General features: G+C 59.5%; 1 protein-coding gene across 1 annotated transcript; it reads left to right on the forward strand.

Moving 5' to 3' along the window:
• Positions 1-2,267: 2,267 nt before the first annotated feature.
• On the forward strand, positions 2,268-12,291 carry PRELP (proline and arginine rich end leucine rich repeat protein). Its single transcript, XM_065649696.1, has 3 exons — positions 2,268-2,377; positions 8,179-9,130; positions 10,865-12,291. The coding sequence occupies exons 2-3, from the start codon at positions 8,194-8,196 to the stop codon at positions 11,041-11,043; spliced, it is 1,116 nt and encodes a 371-aa protein (XP_065505768.1). The 5' UTR covers positions 2,268-2,377; positions 8,179-8,193; the 3' UTR covers positions 11,044-12,291.
• Positions 12,292-14,789: the final 2,498 nt, after the last annotated feature.

Genomic DNA, 14,789 nt, shown 5'->3' on the forward strand with positions numbered 1-14,789 from the left:
CCTCGTCTGATATAGCCACACGTGTGCACGAGCACCGTGACGTGGTGCATGAGGGGGCTGGCTGGGATGGATGGGGACGATGAGGGATGCGGGTTCTTGCTCCATCTAACATTTCCCAGCAGAAGACAATGAAGTCACCAGGTCTAACGGGGGCTTTTTGGTCATGTCCGCCTCCTTAAGCCCTCTGCTGCACGTCGCCCGTGTTTGTTCATTTGGGGGCATGTCTGGGTGCCGAACCCTCCCGGTGCTGATGTGCTGGAGGGATGCAGCCACTGGGTTTGCTGGGGACCACATTCCTCCATGTTTATCTGCTGTCCCACCTCTTGCCCTTGGTCCAGACAGGCTGTTCTCGCAGCCCTGGCTCTGTCTCCCGCTGCTTTCACGCTCAAACATTTCCTCTCCTACCTCCGCCAGACCAAAGCGGTATTTCTGTTACAAACCTCTGCAGAACAAACAGGCCATGGCTGGGAAAGGGGACAAACAGAAGGGACAGGGGACCAGGGATGGCTGGGATGCTGCTAAGCCACTGAAAATGGGGTATCCCCGAGGCACCAAGAGCCGTGAGAGCGGGTTTGCTCCATGGCTTCCCTCCACCATCCCCTTTGCCTGCAAGAGCAGGGCCAGATTTGGCTCCAGACATAGAATAAACCAAGCGCGCAGTGCCCAGAGCAGCGCTCAAGGCTGCAGCCTGTTGTGTCTTAAAAATTGAAAAAGGATGTCTTTGAAGATGGATTCAAAACTTGGACACTGAAATAAATTCCTGCAGGAAGAAAATTCAACAAACAAAGTCCCTTGGCTGAGAGCAAAACTTATCCTCACCAAATTTGCTGCAGGTTTTCGTGCTCCCCAGCAATGGGAGCTGTGTTAGCAGCCTCGCAGGTTGGACAGCACGCTGGTTAAGGTCTAGGATGTGAGACCTTTCTGCGCCTGGCATCGCAGAGTGGCTTTTGTGCAAGCAATTGCCCCATTCAGTGCCTCAGTTTCCCCCTTTCACTGCCCAGCTGAGTATCTGTTAGGTAGCAGGAAAAAGAAGCACAACACTAAACATCCTCATGGATCTGGGGGTTTTGGACTAGTTTTTAAACCAATTGGCGTGAATCTCCAAACAGCATATTCTTTCCCTATTGATTCTGATCCTTCTCCAGCTGGCAAACACGCGTCTCCAACTCAACCCTTTGTTTAAATGATGTGAAATACCAATCTGGTTTCTCTCCCTTCCTTTTCCTGGCTTGTGCTTGAGCTACCTGCTGGTTTTCAGGCATCCGAGTGCCCCGGCAGCCAGTGAGCAGCACCACAGGCAATACTCTGGTTTTGGGGCAAGGAGAAGGGCACCATGTTGGGAACAAATATATTTAAGGGTTGTGGGGACTCTCCGGTGGGGTCTGGGCTGGGTTTCAAGGAGCCAAAGCAGCTCAGGTTTCCTGGCCCCTGCTGCAGATTGGCTTGGCTGGACAGAGGACCCCCTGCCCCCCAAATCCTGCATCCCAGAGATGCCCGGGACCAGGATGCCTGTAGGAGGGGGATCCCCACAGCCACTGTGCCCCTGGGGCTCCTCGCTCTGCCCTGGGCTGTGTCTGAATATGGAACAGGTCCCAGGCTGCCTCGGAGCTCCTTGGAGCAGAAGTGTCCCCCCTAAGCGTCCAAAACCATGGGGTGCTCCAGGGGTTCCTCGGCCATGTCCCCTTTGTGCTCGGCGGTTTTCCAGCCCAGGACCTGGCTGAGGCTCCACGCAAAACCCAGTGGCCCCGTGGATGGGGGTCTCTTTATGAAGTGTCATCAGGATTTAAATTAAAGCTTATCACCCGCTGGGAGTGAACGAATCCTGCATCGTGTTTCATGGCAGCAGCAGAGACCCCAGCGCGGGGCTGCGTCCCTTCGGCGGGGCTGGGGGCGGCCACAAGTCCCCCTGTGCAGGTGGGGGAGCGGGTGGGACAGCCCCGGTGACAAACTGGTGACACACGTCGAACCCCCCATGCTCCGCGTCCCACATTGCTGCAAAGCACCATCCCAAACACCCGCTCCTGCAAAGCAGGGGCCGTGGGCAAGGGAAGGGCTCATTTAAATTATTAATTAAACTTTGTTTTTAAACACGGGCTCCGAGCAGCCTCCGCAGCAGAAGGGATTGTTGTTCCGCGCAGCCCGGCGGGCAGGCCGGGGGTGCGCTTGGCTGCCAGAGAAAGACGCGATTGTTGTCATCGCGGCTCCGGCCCGGCTCTGCCTCCCGCCCCCCGCGCCCCCCCGGCCCCGGCGCCCACGAACAAAACCCCGCGCCCGGCCCGGAGCTCGCGGTGGAGCCGAGAGGAGGAGGAGGAGGAGGAGCCGGCCAGAGAAACTTGTCCTGGGGCTGCTGAGAGCAGGAGGAGGGAGAGGTGCACAGGTAAGCTGCGGGCAGGTGCTTTCCCCTGCTCGTGTCCCACCCAGGACGCTGCCCTGGTCCACGATGCTCCTGCCCTCTCCAGCCTCTCTCATATGCCAACAGCATCTGCTCTTCCTTTTTTTCCCCCCTCTCCTCTTGTTTTTCCTCTCCTTCAGCAGCCGGAGTCTTTGTTCCTTCCCTCTTTTTTTTTTTTTTGCAAGAGTTTTTCTGAGCGTGGGGCTGGAAGGGGAATACTTGGGGCTGCAGAGTCACAGGAAAGTCCCGTGTGTTGCAGCTCCCGCCGGGCGCTTTCTGCGGTGTTGATCGAGGACCCCCCTGTGCTCCCCCCCGGGCTCTCACACGCTCACAGCCCCACGCACGCTCGGTTCGGGGGGCAGAGCTGGGGGTGCCGGGGGGTTACAGGACAGTCCCTGCCTTGGGAAGCAGCAGGGGAGGCGTGCGAGGAGGGGGGAGGCTGAGAGGGGAGCAGGCACCCCGGAGCCGGGGCTGCTAGCAGGGAGCCCCCGGGAGCATCGTCCCTTTGCGCCCCCCCCGCGCAGAGCGCAGGCTCCTGCTGTCCCGCCGGCTCTGCAGACGAAACGGCTGGGGGTCTGTGGGAGCTGCTGCCGTGGGAGGGGGGCTGTGCACAGCCCGCCCCGTGCCGGAGTGGGGAGCAGGGACTTTCCCTGCCTCGCAGAGGGGACCAGCATCGAGCTGCTTTGGGAGAGAGCAGCCGAACGGCAGCTCGGTGCTGCAGGGGCGCTTTGCAGCAAGCTGCTTTTTGTCCCAAAATGTAGGCGGTAAAGCCCCTCTCTCCTGCCCAGCAGGCAGAGCCGTGCCTGGGTCACACAGAGCGTTCCCGGGGATGTAACATCAATGTTGCTGCCTCCACCACGGAGGCTGGAGCCAGGTCTGCTCCAGGCAGGGGGAGAAGTGCAGCCCCCTCCCTGCATCCCACCATGGGGGTCCTGTTTGGAGCCAGCTCTTTGTTTGCGCTCCAGCAGAGGCAGGAGATGATGGGAGGAAGCAACAGGGCAGTGATGTTCACTGAAGTCCTGGGGAAAGCGTTTGTTGCACAGAAGAAACTCATCCCAAACCTGCCCTTCCCTGGCTGAGAGTTTTAGGAAAAGCATCTACAGGGCAGAAAGTGGGAATTCATCTCCTTGGCAGCCGAACGCAAAGCATGTCGTGCACGAGGGCTTGGAAACGATCCTGGGAGCCTGCAGTGATCACGGCCCTTCCTTATGTGGTGCATCCCGCGAGCTGCCGGGGCTGCCGCCCGGGACGCGCCCCGTCCTGGGCCAGGACCGCGGGGTGTCCCTGCTCCCCCGGGAATGGGGGGTGAGAGGCCGAGGGTTTGCACCTGGGAAGAGATAAGAGCGCAGCTGTGGGAGGTTTTCTCTGCCCTGAGGATGAGGCAGCGGCAGCTGATAAGGCAGCAGAGCAGTTTCCCACCCTTAGGGAAAGCGGAGCCTGGGGGACCGAGGTGTCTGCGTGGGGGGCGCAGCGTGTGCATGGGGGGCAGGCTCGGGGGCCAACCTGCGGTTGCTTTGACAACGTTTTCTCCCATGATTTGCTTTTGTCTGTGTCCAGCCAGTTCCACCATGTGTGGCAGAGAGGTCTGTGGGTGGGCTGAGCACGAGCAGCCCTGGGAAGGGTCGGGACACGCAGCGAGGGAGGAGGAGGAGGAATTGCTGACACGGGGAAGGCAACAGAAAGGTGTTTTCTGCCAGGGCTGCCTTCCCACAGAGCCTGCTGCGGGAGGAGGCTGCTGGAGGCAGCAGTGAATGCAATACGAGGCTTTCACAATGTGTCCGGTGACTGTGGTACCATGAGGAAACGCTCCTGGTACACAGAGGGATGCAGGAGCCCTGCGTTGCTGTCCCCATGCCTTGCAGTTCTCAGGCTGAGCACAAAAGTGTTGCTGGACAGCCCAGGAGTGTGTCCAAGCTGCTCTCCAGCCAGGTCTCCTGGGACACCCGTCCCCTGTGGGGACACAGCACTGTCCCTGCAAGAGGACCAAGCCCCCGTGGCCGCCCTGACCGCGTCCGGCTCCAGCCCCAGCCAAGCAGCGCCTCCGCTTCTCGCTGCGAAAGTGCTGGGAAAGGGCGAGAAGAGACGGTTGTTGCATCAGGGCTCGGCTCCCCGGGGGACCCTGGAGACGCCTGGGTGACAGCGTGTCTGCCCTCCCCTTCCAGGACAGCCTCGCGCTCGGTTTAGCCCTTTTCCACCATTCCCAGCTCTCCAGCGCCGCTGGATAAAGAGCTCCCTGTTTTGGTTACAGCTGATCAGACCCAGACTGTTGCAGTGGTTGGACATGAGGGAAGCTGATCAGGGAGCTTTGCTGGCTCCTTTTGGTTGTTTTTAGCTTGTTCTGCTCCAATGTGCAGGTTCCCAGGCTGGGTGGGGGCATTTTCCAGCATGGGGCTGCAGGGATGGTGGGAATTGAGTGTCCCATTGGGAAAGCTGTGAAGGGAGCTGGCAGGGTTATGGGCAATGGGCTGGAAAGGATCACTGGTCCAGCCAGCGAGGCTTTGCCCTCTCCTCCCAAAGTTAAAGGTTCCCTTTATGCCTCCCAGCCCCTCCAGAGGAGCAGGGGCTCAGATGCACCGGTGATAAGTAGCTGGAGGCAGCTGCTGCTCTCTGCTTGTTGAGCTGCTGCAAGAGGGGTGGAGAGGGCAGGAGGCACCCAAGGGAGAACGTCAGGACTTCTGCCCGTGATAAATCGCCCCATGACCTTTCCATAGCTCACTCTTGCCCCAGTGGTTGTGATTTTTGCCTGCCCTTGGCAGCAGTGGTGGGGCTGGCAGAGAGCTCCGCTTGGGAGCTGTGGGTTAGTGGGATGCAGTGAAGATAAACTATTTGGAAAGCAAACACCAGTGGCATTTGGAGCTGGAATTTCCAGCTGTTGCACCAAATTTTTGTCAATTGTAATGAGATGACTGAGGGAGCAGCTGCCTCTTTCTGGGAAAAACCTTGGGCTGGCATCTGTTGGGTGCCTTGGTCTTGCACCCAGCCCAGCCCACAGCTCGGGAGGTGTCAGCGCCGGTTTTGTCCATGAATCGAGCCTTTTCTCTGCACCAGGCAGCTGGTTTCCTGAATGCACTCGTTGCTTCATGGTTTAACTTTGCTCCAGTTGCGCAGATTCCTTGTGGGTCCCCGGGATCTGGGCTGTCCTGTCTGGCGGGGAGGGGGAGAGAGGTCGAGGCGTTTGCAGAGCAGGGGCTGTGCCGGGGCTCTGGCCGCAGACTCAGCAGCTGGTGCTCGTGCAGAATCAGGGTGTGGGATTTTAAAATCTGGCTTCTTGCATTCATGCCAGTAAACTCAACTGCATGGAACTGGATGGAGAACAGACTGCTGACTGTGTTCAGGCCAGGGAGAGCTGGCTTTGAACCTTCCAGCCTGTTGGAGGCAATTGTGGTGGCCTCGGGCTTGTTGCATCCCTGTTGTGCTGGCTGCAGGGCTGCTGCGGGGACCGCTGGCTGTGAGCTGGTTTCCTGCAGGTCGCTTGGAAGTGGGTCCTGCTTTCCCTGAGCGCTGGGAGCTGCAGCTTTGCAGGGAGAGGCTGGGGGACCGGCAGCGAGCAGGGTGGTGGCAGCACTGGCGGCAATGGGCAGAGGGTCTGTGACAGTCCCCATGGGGACGTGCCAGCGGGTTGCAGGTGGTGCAGCCGATAAAAGGGGCCGCATCTGCCTCCTGAGCACTTCCCTTCTGTACTGACAAATGCCACACGACGCTGCCGCTCTCCAGCCTGAATTTCTGGCTCGCTGTCTATCTCTGCTATGTGCCGAGTCCCTAAACATCTGCAGCGTCAAAGCCTCATGCAGAGGGGCTGGTGCGGGCTGTGTGGGGCCGACTCGTTCCTGGAAGGGCTGAGAGCTCGGCCGGCTTCTGAGACCAACAGAGTGCCAGCTCTGCCCTGTCCCCTCCCTCCCTGTGACATTGCCTGGGGCAGCTGCTGGGTGGCCCAAGCTGAGCATCGCTCTGCGGGTGGAGGGAGCTGAACGCCCGGATCGCAGCGTGTACTGGTGGGAATATCGTGTCCCGGCTGCCTCCTCCCCTCTGCAACAGGCCAAACACAAATCTTGGTCCCCAGCGCTCCCCTGAGCCTTGTGGGTGTTAAAAATCCAGGTCTGAGTTCTGGAGCTGAGGCAAAAATCCCATGGAAAGGTCTGGGACAAGGTGTGGGGAAGAGGCACGTGCAGGGAGGGACGTGGCTGGGAAAGCAGCTGTGGGGCCAGGGACAGGACTGCACGTAGAGCAGCTCCCGGTCACGAATCTGCCCGTTCTCTGCAGCCCGCCGTTGAATCCGAGCTCTTACAACACAGAAGCACGTATGTCCCCAAAGGGGACTGAATTGCAGCACTGCCGAGCTCAATATCTGGCAGCATTCGGGCTTCGTTTTAATTCCCCCCGTTCCTCCCTTCCCCCAGCCAGATGCCAGAGCTCTGATTGAAACCAGCTGGCGTGTGAGGCTTGTAGGGTTAACCAGAGCCAGATGGGCGAGGAGGGAGACAAAAAGGAAAGTAAGAGGCTGAGTCTGGAGCGGGGGGCGAGAACAGGATCTTTTCTTGGAGAAAGTCACTTATTGGAGCCCAGGAATGCGTGGGATCAAAGGGAGCCGGGCTAGCGCAGCCCTGGGACTCCTCCGAGCCTCCTCATCTTCCTCCCTGTCTCATCTCGCTCTGTTCTCTTTCCCACCCGGGCTCCTCCATCTGCCTCGCCGCGCATCCAGCTGGGCTCTGTTCCTGCTGGGGTGACAAGCGCTGCCGGGAAAAGGCTGGCGAGCACCCCGAGGTGTCTGCCCGCCGCTCCAGCTGGCCCCGGGGAGCAGCGGAGCATCCAAAGCGCCTTCTGCACGGGGCTTTCTAGGGAGCTCAGCTGCACCAAGCTGCGTCCTGCCAGCCTCCAGGGCTGGAGAGCCACCAGCAACAGCCTTGCAGGGACGGTCGCTGCTGTTCCAAGCAGCAGCACGGGGACAGAGATGGGACAGGCGGCATCCACGGGCTTGATAAGGACCCAGAGAAGAGGGAGAGGTGGTGAGAGGTGGTATGTGTGGGGCGTTGGGCTGGGGTCCGGGAGCAACTCTCTGGCCAGGGGCACACAGAGACCTCACCTGATCCCTCCGGATCCCCCACTTCTGCTGGGAATCTCCCCAGACAACCAGCCCAGCAGCCTGCGGTGGGACCGGAGCTGGTGGATCGGTGATTTGGGCAGCACAGGGAGCTGTACAGCCAAACACCTTCGGTATTGCCTGTGCATAATCTTGCAAATGCCCATTTTATCGCACGGCCTTGAAAATGGGCTGTCCTGCATTAAAGCCTTGTCCCTGAAGCACAGGACCATCCATCTTTGCTGCCTTGCTAACTGCTGCTGGCCTCCAGATACTGCTGCTCAGCCAATTTCCTACTGCATTATTGATTTTTTTGGCTCAAGTGCAAAACTAAACCTAATCTATCAAGGCCCCTGAAGAGGCAATCCATCCTTTGGGGAGAGCGTTGGGACTCCCGGGGGGGTCCAGGCTCCATAAGGCAGTGCTGGGGGTGATGTGTGGGGAAAAAACCCAAACCAAATTAAAAAACTCCAACCCCCCAATGGCATAAAGCTGAGCCAGAGACAGGGGATCTCGGTGACTCATGCTCTAGAGAGGGGCTGGATTTAAAGATGATTTCCAAGAGGAAGGAGGGAAAATAGCAGGTTACGGGCAGGGATGTGGGGTAAATTCCTGCCTGTCAGAGGCTGCAGTGATGGGCAACATGGGCGATGATGTGGTACCTAAATCAGGTGCTTCCTGACCCACCTCTTCTTGTCACCTCCCTCAGGGAAACATCTGGACCATGAAGGTGGCCTTCGGCTTGCTTCTCCCGCTTGTTCTTGTGCTGGTCTCGGAGGTGAGCGGGCAGCGGAGGAAACCCCCCCGGAAACCCACCCGCCCGCCTCCCGAGTTCGTCGAGCCCATCGAGCCCACGGAGCTGCCCCCGCCGCTGCCGCCAGGTCCCCCGTCCGTCTTCCCCGACTGCCCCCGGGAATGCTACTGTCCCCCAGACTTCCCCTCTGCCCTCTACTGTGACAGCCGCAACCTGCGGAAGGTCCCCATCATCCCGCCGCGCATCCACTACCTCTACCTGCAGAACAACTTCATCGACGACCTCCCGGAGGAGTCCTTCAGGAATGCCACGGGGCTCAAATGGGTCAACCTCGACAACAACCGTATCCGGAAGGTGGACAGGCGGGTCCTGGAGAAGCTGGAAAACCTCATCTTCCTCTACATGGAGAAGAACCAGCTCAAGGAGGTGCCCGCCTTCCTGCCCCCCAACCTGGAGCAGCTGCGGCTGAGCAGGAACCAGATCTCCAAGATCCCTGCTGGGGTCTTCAACAAGCTGGAGAACCTGGTGCTCTTGGACCTGCACCACAACAAGCTAAGCGACGGGGTCTTCAACAAAAACACCTTCAAGGGACTCAAGAACCTCATGCAACTCAACCTTGCCCACAACATCCTGAGGAAAATGCCCCCTGGGGTGCCCAGTGCCATCCACCAGCTCTTCCTGGACAGGAACAACATTGAAGACATCCCCAGTGACTATTTCAAGGAGTTCCCCAACCTGGCGTTCATCCGGCTCAACTACAACCAGATCTCCGACAAGGGGCTGCCCAAGGACTCCTTCAACCTCACCAACTTGCTGGTCTTGCACCTGGCCCACAACAAGCTCACCAACGTGCCTTTCATCAGCCCCAAGCTGGAGCACCTCTACCTGAACAACAACTCCATTGAAAGTGAGTTCTGCTGGCCGCTCCGGGGGGAGCGGGTGGTTTTGGGGATGGCGTTTTGTTGAAAAATGGCATTTTTCACCCAGTGGGATATGAACTCTTCAAAGGGAGTTGCAGTAGTGAGATGAACTGGGGGCAATTTGTAGGTGACCAAGCACCTGACGGGGGTGGATTTGCATGTGGGGAAGGTTTGGAATTAGGATGAGGATGACATCTGAGGGGCCGAATTTCCTCTGGTGTTGGGCTTTTCTTGTTCCTTGTCATGGGCAGCTCCTCTTCAGGGCCACCTGCCATCTAAATAGTTACTTCCCCAGCAGGGCTCAGAAATAGGGATATTTTAAAAAGGAGAGTCTGTGCACATATTTTAAGAACAGATGCCAAACACGCAGTCAAGATGGTTCGAAATAACCCGGCTCAGCTCTCAAGCTGAGCCTTGCGGAACAGGGAGAACAAGGCTGGGATGGAGGTTGCCTTGGCAAACCAACCGGGGCCGTTTCACACCGTTCCAGGCAAAGCGCTGCAGTTTCTTGGGGGAGGTGCTGGCCTGGGAAATGTGTAAACATTGCTGGTGCATTCGAGAAGAAGACAGAGACCCATTCCTGGTCACCCCAGGGGTTTCTGCTGATAGAGGTCAGCAACCTGCTGTCCTTGCTGTCTACAGGGGAGCAAGAACGTGACACTCCTGCCAGAAACCCTCCACGTGTGCTGGGCCAGACGGGCTGGGATGTGCTGTTTCTGGCTGTGGGTGTGTGGGGGCTGCAGGACCCCCCCAGGGCATCGCTCACCTGTGGGGAAACCACCAGGCTGGACACTGGTCCCCACAAGTGGTGGGACACAAGCACTTCTGCGCTGCGATGTTCATTGTGCAGGGATGGCGTGTGGCTTTCTACGCAAAAGAGGGTGAGCCAGGGTGGGACGAGCAGGAAGCTGCTCTGCGCAGGCAAGTCCCCACGGTTTTGTGGGATGTGATGCCAGGGAGAGGGACAAAACCCTCACAAAGCCACATCCCTTCTCTCAGGGGCTCAGTTCCCAGGGAGTAATGATGCAGTGATGAATTTCTGGTTCAAATGCCGGCTAATCTGCATTTTATTTAAACAACATTGAACTGGAGGTGCAGGGGACCTTGCGGTGAAGGTGGTGCCTGCTGCTGGTGTCACACACTGGTACCCAGGTCCTGCTGGGGCTTTCCGTGGAGAGATGCTGCCTGACCACACACATCATGTCCCGGCTTTTCCTTTTGCCCGTTTTACCCAGCTTTTATAAGGTTTCAGTCCCTGGAGTTGGGTAACAACATAAGAATCCCCAGGTGTATTTTCCATAACACAGGCCCTGGGGTGAGGAGAAACACGTGGAAATCCAGAAGCAAGCAACGAGCCAGTTATTGACTTCAGTGTAAAAGAGCTGGAGCATGTTTCCTTGATGGTTTTATTTTTTTGAAGGCTTAGGGCTGGCTCGGCAGGTTTCATGTTTGAAATAATCCCTTTTCTCTCTCAAATGACACTGCATCCCTCACTGTGCTGTGGCTGAACGTGACCTACTTCATTTCTGAACAAAAGTGAGATTTTCCTCTCGTTGGGGCTGCTCTGTCTGCTGGGAGAGGCTGGAGATTCTCCCCCTCGGGAGCAAAGCAGCCCCATTTTGGGGATCAGCAGCAGGGAGGGGGGGCTCTGGCATCCCTCCATCCCTCTCTGCTTGCTTTTTCCTCTAACCCGCAGCCCGCCTTTCCTCTCCTCCCTGCAGAAATCAACGGGACGCAGATCTGCCCCACCTCGCTGATGTCCATCCAGGATTTCTCGCCGTCGGACCTGGACAGCGTGCCCCGGCTGCGGTACCTGCGGCTGGACGGGAACCTCCTCAAGCCCCCCATCCCCTTGGACCTCATGATGTGTTTCCGCCTCCTGCAGTCCGTGGTTTTCTAGCCCTGCCCAGCAGCACACCTCTCCCAGGACTTGGCTTTGCACAGAGACTCGGCCCCTGACGTGTGGGACCCTCTTTGCCCCCTCTCCCCCCGCTCACACCCAGCTCCATCCCCCTCTCGCGTTCCCCCTTCCCTCCTCTGCAGCGGCTGTGGACGTGGGTGGCATGTGCATCCTTGGGGCCCGCTGTCTGCAGGACAGCACCGCGTCACAGCAGCCGTCCCGGGTCACAGCAGCCGTCCCGGGTCACAGCAGTTCCGTCCCTATGTCCCTGTGTCCCTGCCCTCACCCTGGCCAGCCCTGCAGCTGGCTCTGTCTCTCCCCTTCCACCCGGCAGAGGTTGGATTCGGTTCTAGCCAAATACATCTCTGGATGGAGCTGAGCAGGGGGCCCAGGGGCCACCTCGCTGCAGGACTCGGGTCACATCATTGCTCCGGGTGCCTGCACCCGGGGACCCCACGATGTCCCTGGGGAGGAGTCTCCCGTGACGAGGTGGAGCAGGGATGCTCTGGTGTGCCGGGGGGAGCGGGACGGCCGCCCTTGGGGCGCAGGGTGACGCTGGGGAGCAGGATCCGTGCGGGAGGGGGCTGGCGCTGGCCAGCGGGACCTGGCCAGAGCCACGGCCCAGGGCCCCTCGTCCCCCTTTTCACATGTATTGCTTCCCTCTCTGATAGCCGTACCTGCATATATAGGGTGTCTGGGTTTAGGGGGCAGTATTATTTTTTTTTCTTCCTGATCCTCAGGATTTAGATTTAAGGCTAAGCATTAGAGGGGGGGAAAAAATCCAATTGAAATAAGCATTAAAGCAACAAACCAAAGAAATCAGCCGTTACCTCCTTTGTGTTCAGCCACCAAAACTGACCGTTCTCTGGGACGGGCATTGACAGGCACTGTGTCCCGCTCCAGGGAATGGGACAGGGATGTTCCCTGCAGCCCGGGGACACATCAGCGAGCTGCACGCTCTCCCCTTCCCAGTGCTGGAAGGTTCATTAAACCCCGTGCTAATTCAGGCTTGTGTTTTAATGATAAAAGTCTCTTCTCCAAATCTTCATTCAGCGGGCTTTGTTGGGTTTGACAGGTTTTGACCTTAAACCCGGAGACCCTATGTATATATTTATATATAGTGTGTATATATACTGGTAGACTGTACAGATATATCTAGAGACATATGTAGTTCTCGACTGATTTCAATTTAATGGTATTTTCACTCCTACTCTCCGCAGCAGTGAAAATAAAATGATTCACAAGGGACCCGGCATCCTGGTCGGACCTGTCTCTCTCTGATCCCTCCTCATCTTCCTTGCCGCATGGGAGCTGCCGCTTCATTCGGGACCAGGTTTCCTCCACTGGGACCAACCTTCCTGGCAGCGGGAGCTCTATAGGGGGGCCCCTGGGGTCCCTGTGGCAGCAGACTGGGGGGCTCGGGGGGTTTGGGGTGTACTGCTGGAAGCGATGCTGGGCTGGACTCACCGGTGTGGCTGCAGCACGGCGGTGGGCAGGTTTATGGAGCTGCGGCCTGTCTTAACGAGCAGCTCTGCTAATTAGGAGAGCCCAACTTTGGCCGGAGCTCCCAGGGCTGTGACTGATGGGCGTTGTCACCCCTGCAAGCCGGCTGGGAAAAGCCGATGTGCGTTGGGGCAGGTTGCATAAACTCAGGCTGAGCTGTCCCCACGTCACCTTCGCGGTCCCAGAGAAGCTGGACAAACGTCCCCAGGGTGAGTTTGTCCCCACGGTGGCAGAGGGGGCTCCAGGGCGTGTGCAGGGCAGCTGGGGGGAGGCATCTCTCCTGCCCACGGTGACCAGCCCGGATCTCCAGGGCTGTGGTTGTGCGGGGTGCGCGTGTTTTCACACGAGCAGAGCGGGTGTAGGCAGCCACTTCTCCTGCCCGCCGCCGCAGCTCCAAAAACCTCCTCTTGCTGCTGCTCCCCCCGCCGTGAATCACGAGCGGCGAGGGAGGACGGCCGTGGGCGCGGGTGTGAACGCATGGGCTGCGGCGGGGGGCTGCTCACGGGGGCCGCGCGCTGCCGGGGGGGACGCGCGCGCGTGTGCGTGTGTGCAGAGCAGGCACAGGCAGCGAGCCGCCCTTGTGGTTTTGTGCCGGAGAAGAAAACCTCCGTGTTTTGTGAGGGGACGTGAATCATGCCCTCCTGGGTGCGCGTTCACGCGCTGCCTCCCCGGGGCAGTCAGCCCTGTCTCCCGGGGGAGTTGAGCATTTGCAAAAGCAGGGGCGGCTCGCTGCTTCTCTCTGCAAACAGGCGTTGGTGCGGGGAGCCCCCCCCGCGCCGCGTGTGTTGTGGGGCTGCTGGGGTGGGCATCAGAGGGGCTCCTCAGCACGGTGGGTGCTGGGAGGGGGCCCTGGGCTCTGTGGGAGCAGTGGTTTGGAGCAGGATGAGTTACAGCTCAGATCAAGCCTGCTTGCAGCTGGTGACTCCCCCACCTGATGTATGGGTGCCTGAGCAGGGACCTCTCCCTGCTGTGAGGGCTTGCACCCGTTCGGTGATGCCATGCATGCAGGTGTGCGCTGCTGCTGCCTCTGGGGACAAGGGATGGAGTGGGCACCGGGATGGACACCAGCTATTTCTCTAGGGCAGCAAACCAGCAGCCCTGGGGGCCCCCCCAGCCCCAGCCCAGCCCAGGCTTTTGCTTTGCAGCAGTTTCCCCCATGCTGTGCTGCCAGGCAGGAGCTGCCCCCGGTCACCCCCCAAGCTGGGGCAGAAGGTGCCATCTGAAGGCCAGGTCCCCTCCAGCCGCGCTGGACCAAAGTCCCCTGTCCCCAGGGCGAGGGGGACTCGGCAGCCGACTCTGGGCAAGAGCCTGCACCCCTCCAAGGGGCAGAGGCAGCAGGTCAGCTGTAGTGTCCCCCCGAGCTGCCACATCGCCTCCATCACGGTGGCTGCTGAGCCGCCTAATGAGGGGCTTAACGAAGATTAGCGGTGACCCTTTGCTCTGCTCCGTGCTGAGCAGGGCTGGGGCTGCCCTGGCGGGGGAGACACAGGAGCCAGGGGGCTGTGGGTGCACAGGGGGCTGTCCTGGTGTCCCCGCCGCCCAGCGAGCCCCGGCAGATGGGTGCAACATCTCGGGTGGGTGAGCGCGTGGGCTCCGATCTGTGTGCGGGAGAGAAGAACGTTTTCATGGCAGTGGGCGGCTGCCAGGAGCCCGTGGGGCTGCTGTGCACACCCTGTCCCCACCCTGTGGGACACAGCCCTGGCAATGACATCCCCCCAAACTGAGCCCCGCATGGGGGGTATCAAGCAGCCCCCTGCCCCAGAGCATGTGGGTGTACACAGCGGAGGTGGGGGACATCTCCCACCCTGAGGGGACCAACGCTGTGCCCCCCGGAACCCGCACCGGCTCTCCCTCCCCAAACTGCCTCCGTATTTTCAAAGCAACGATGCAGAGAGGGGCTGAGCCCTGCAGGAGGTGAGGAGGGGACAGGCTGGGGAGCACGAGCAGCCCAGTGACGGGGCCCCTCCTGCACAACCGTCCAGCCGAGCGTGAAATGGGATGAAAAGAAAAGGGACGGTGTAACGTTCCCGGGGCCGGGGGCGGAGGATGTTTGTCCCCCAGGGTGGCCGCAGTCCCCACCACGGCTGCAGAGCGGGACGTGCCGGTCCTGCCTTCCCGTCCTTCTTTGTTTTCGCTGATTTGCAGCCATTTCAGGGCACCCGGCCCCATCCTGACTTGCATTTCTATCCCTGCTCCCTGGGACCGTGGTCCCCAGCGCTGTCCTCGGAGCGGTGACCCCCAGC

The sequence above is a fragment of the Caloenas nicobarica genome, chromosome 21, assembly GCF_036013445.1.
Source record: "Caloenas nicobarica isolate bCalNic1 chromosome 21, bCalNic1.hap1, whole genome shotgun sequence".
NCBI classification, from domain to species: Eukaryota; Metazoa; Chordata; class Aves; order Columbiformes; family Columbidae; genus Caloenas; species Caloenas nicobarica.

Bases quoted from the DNA above. Each gene is read 5' to 3' on its own strand.
- PRELP (XM_065649696.1), top strand. From the start codon at position 8,194: ATGAAGGTGGCCTTCGGCTTGCTTCTCCCGCTTGTTCTTGTGCTGGTC. The intron at 9,131-10,864 runs GTGAGTTCTGCT...TCCTCCCTGCAG, and splicing joins GAACAACAACTCCATTGAAA to AAATCAACGGGACGCAGATC.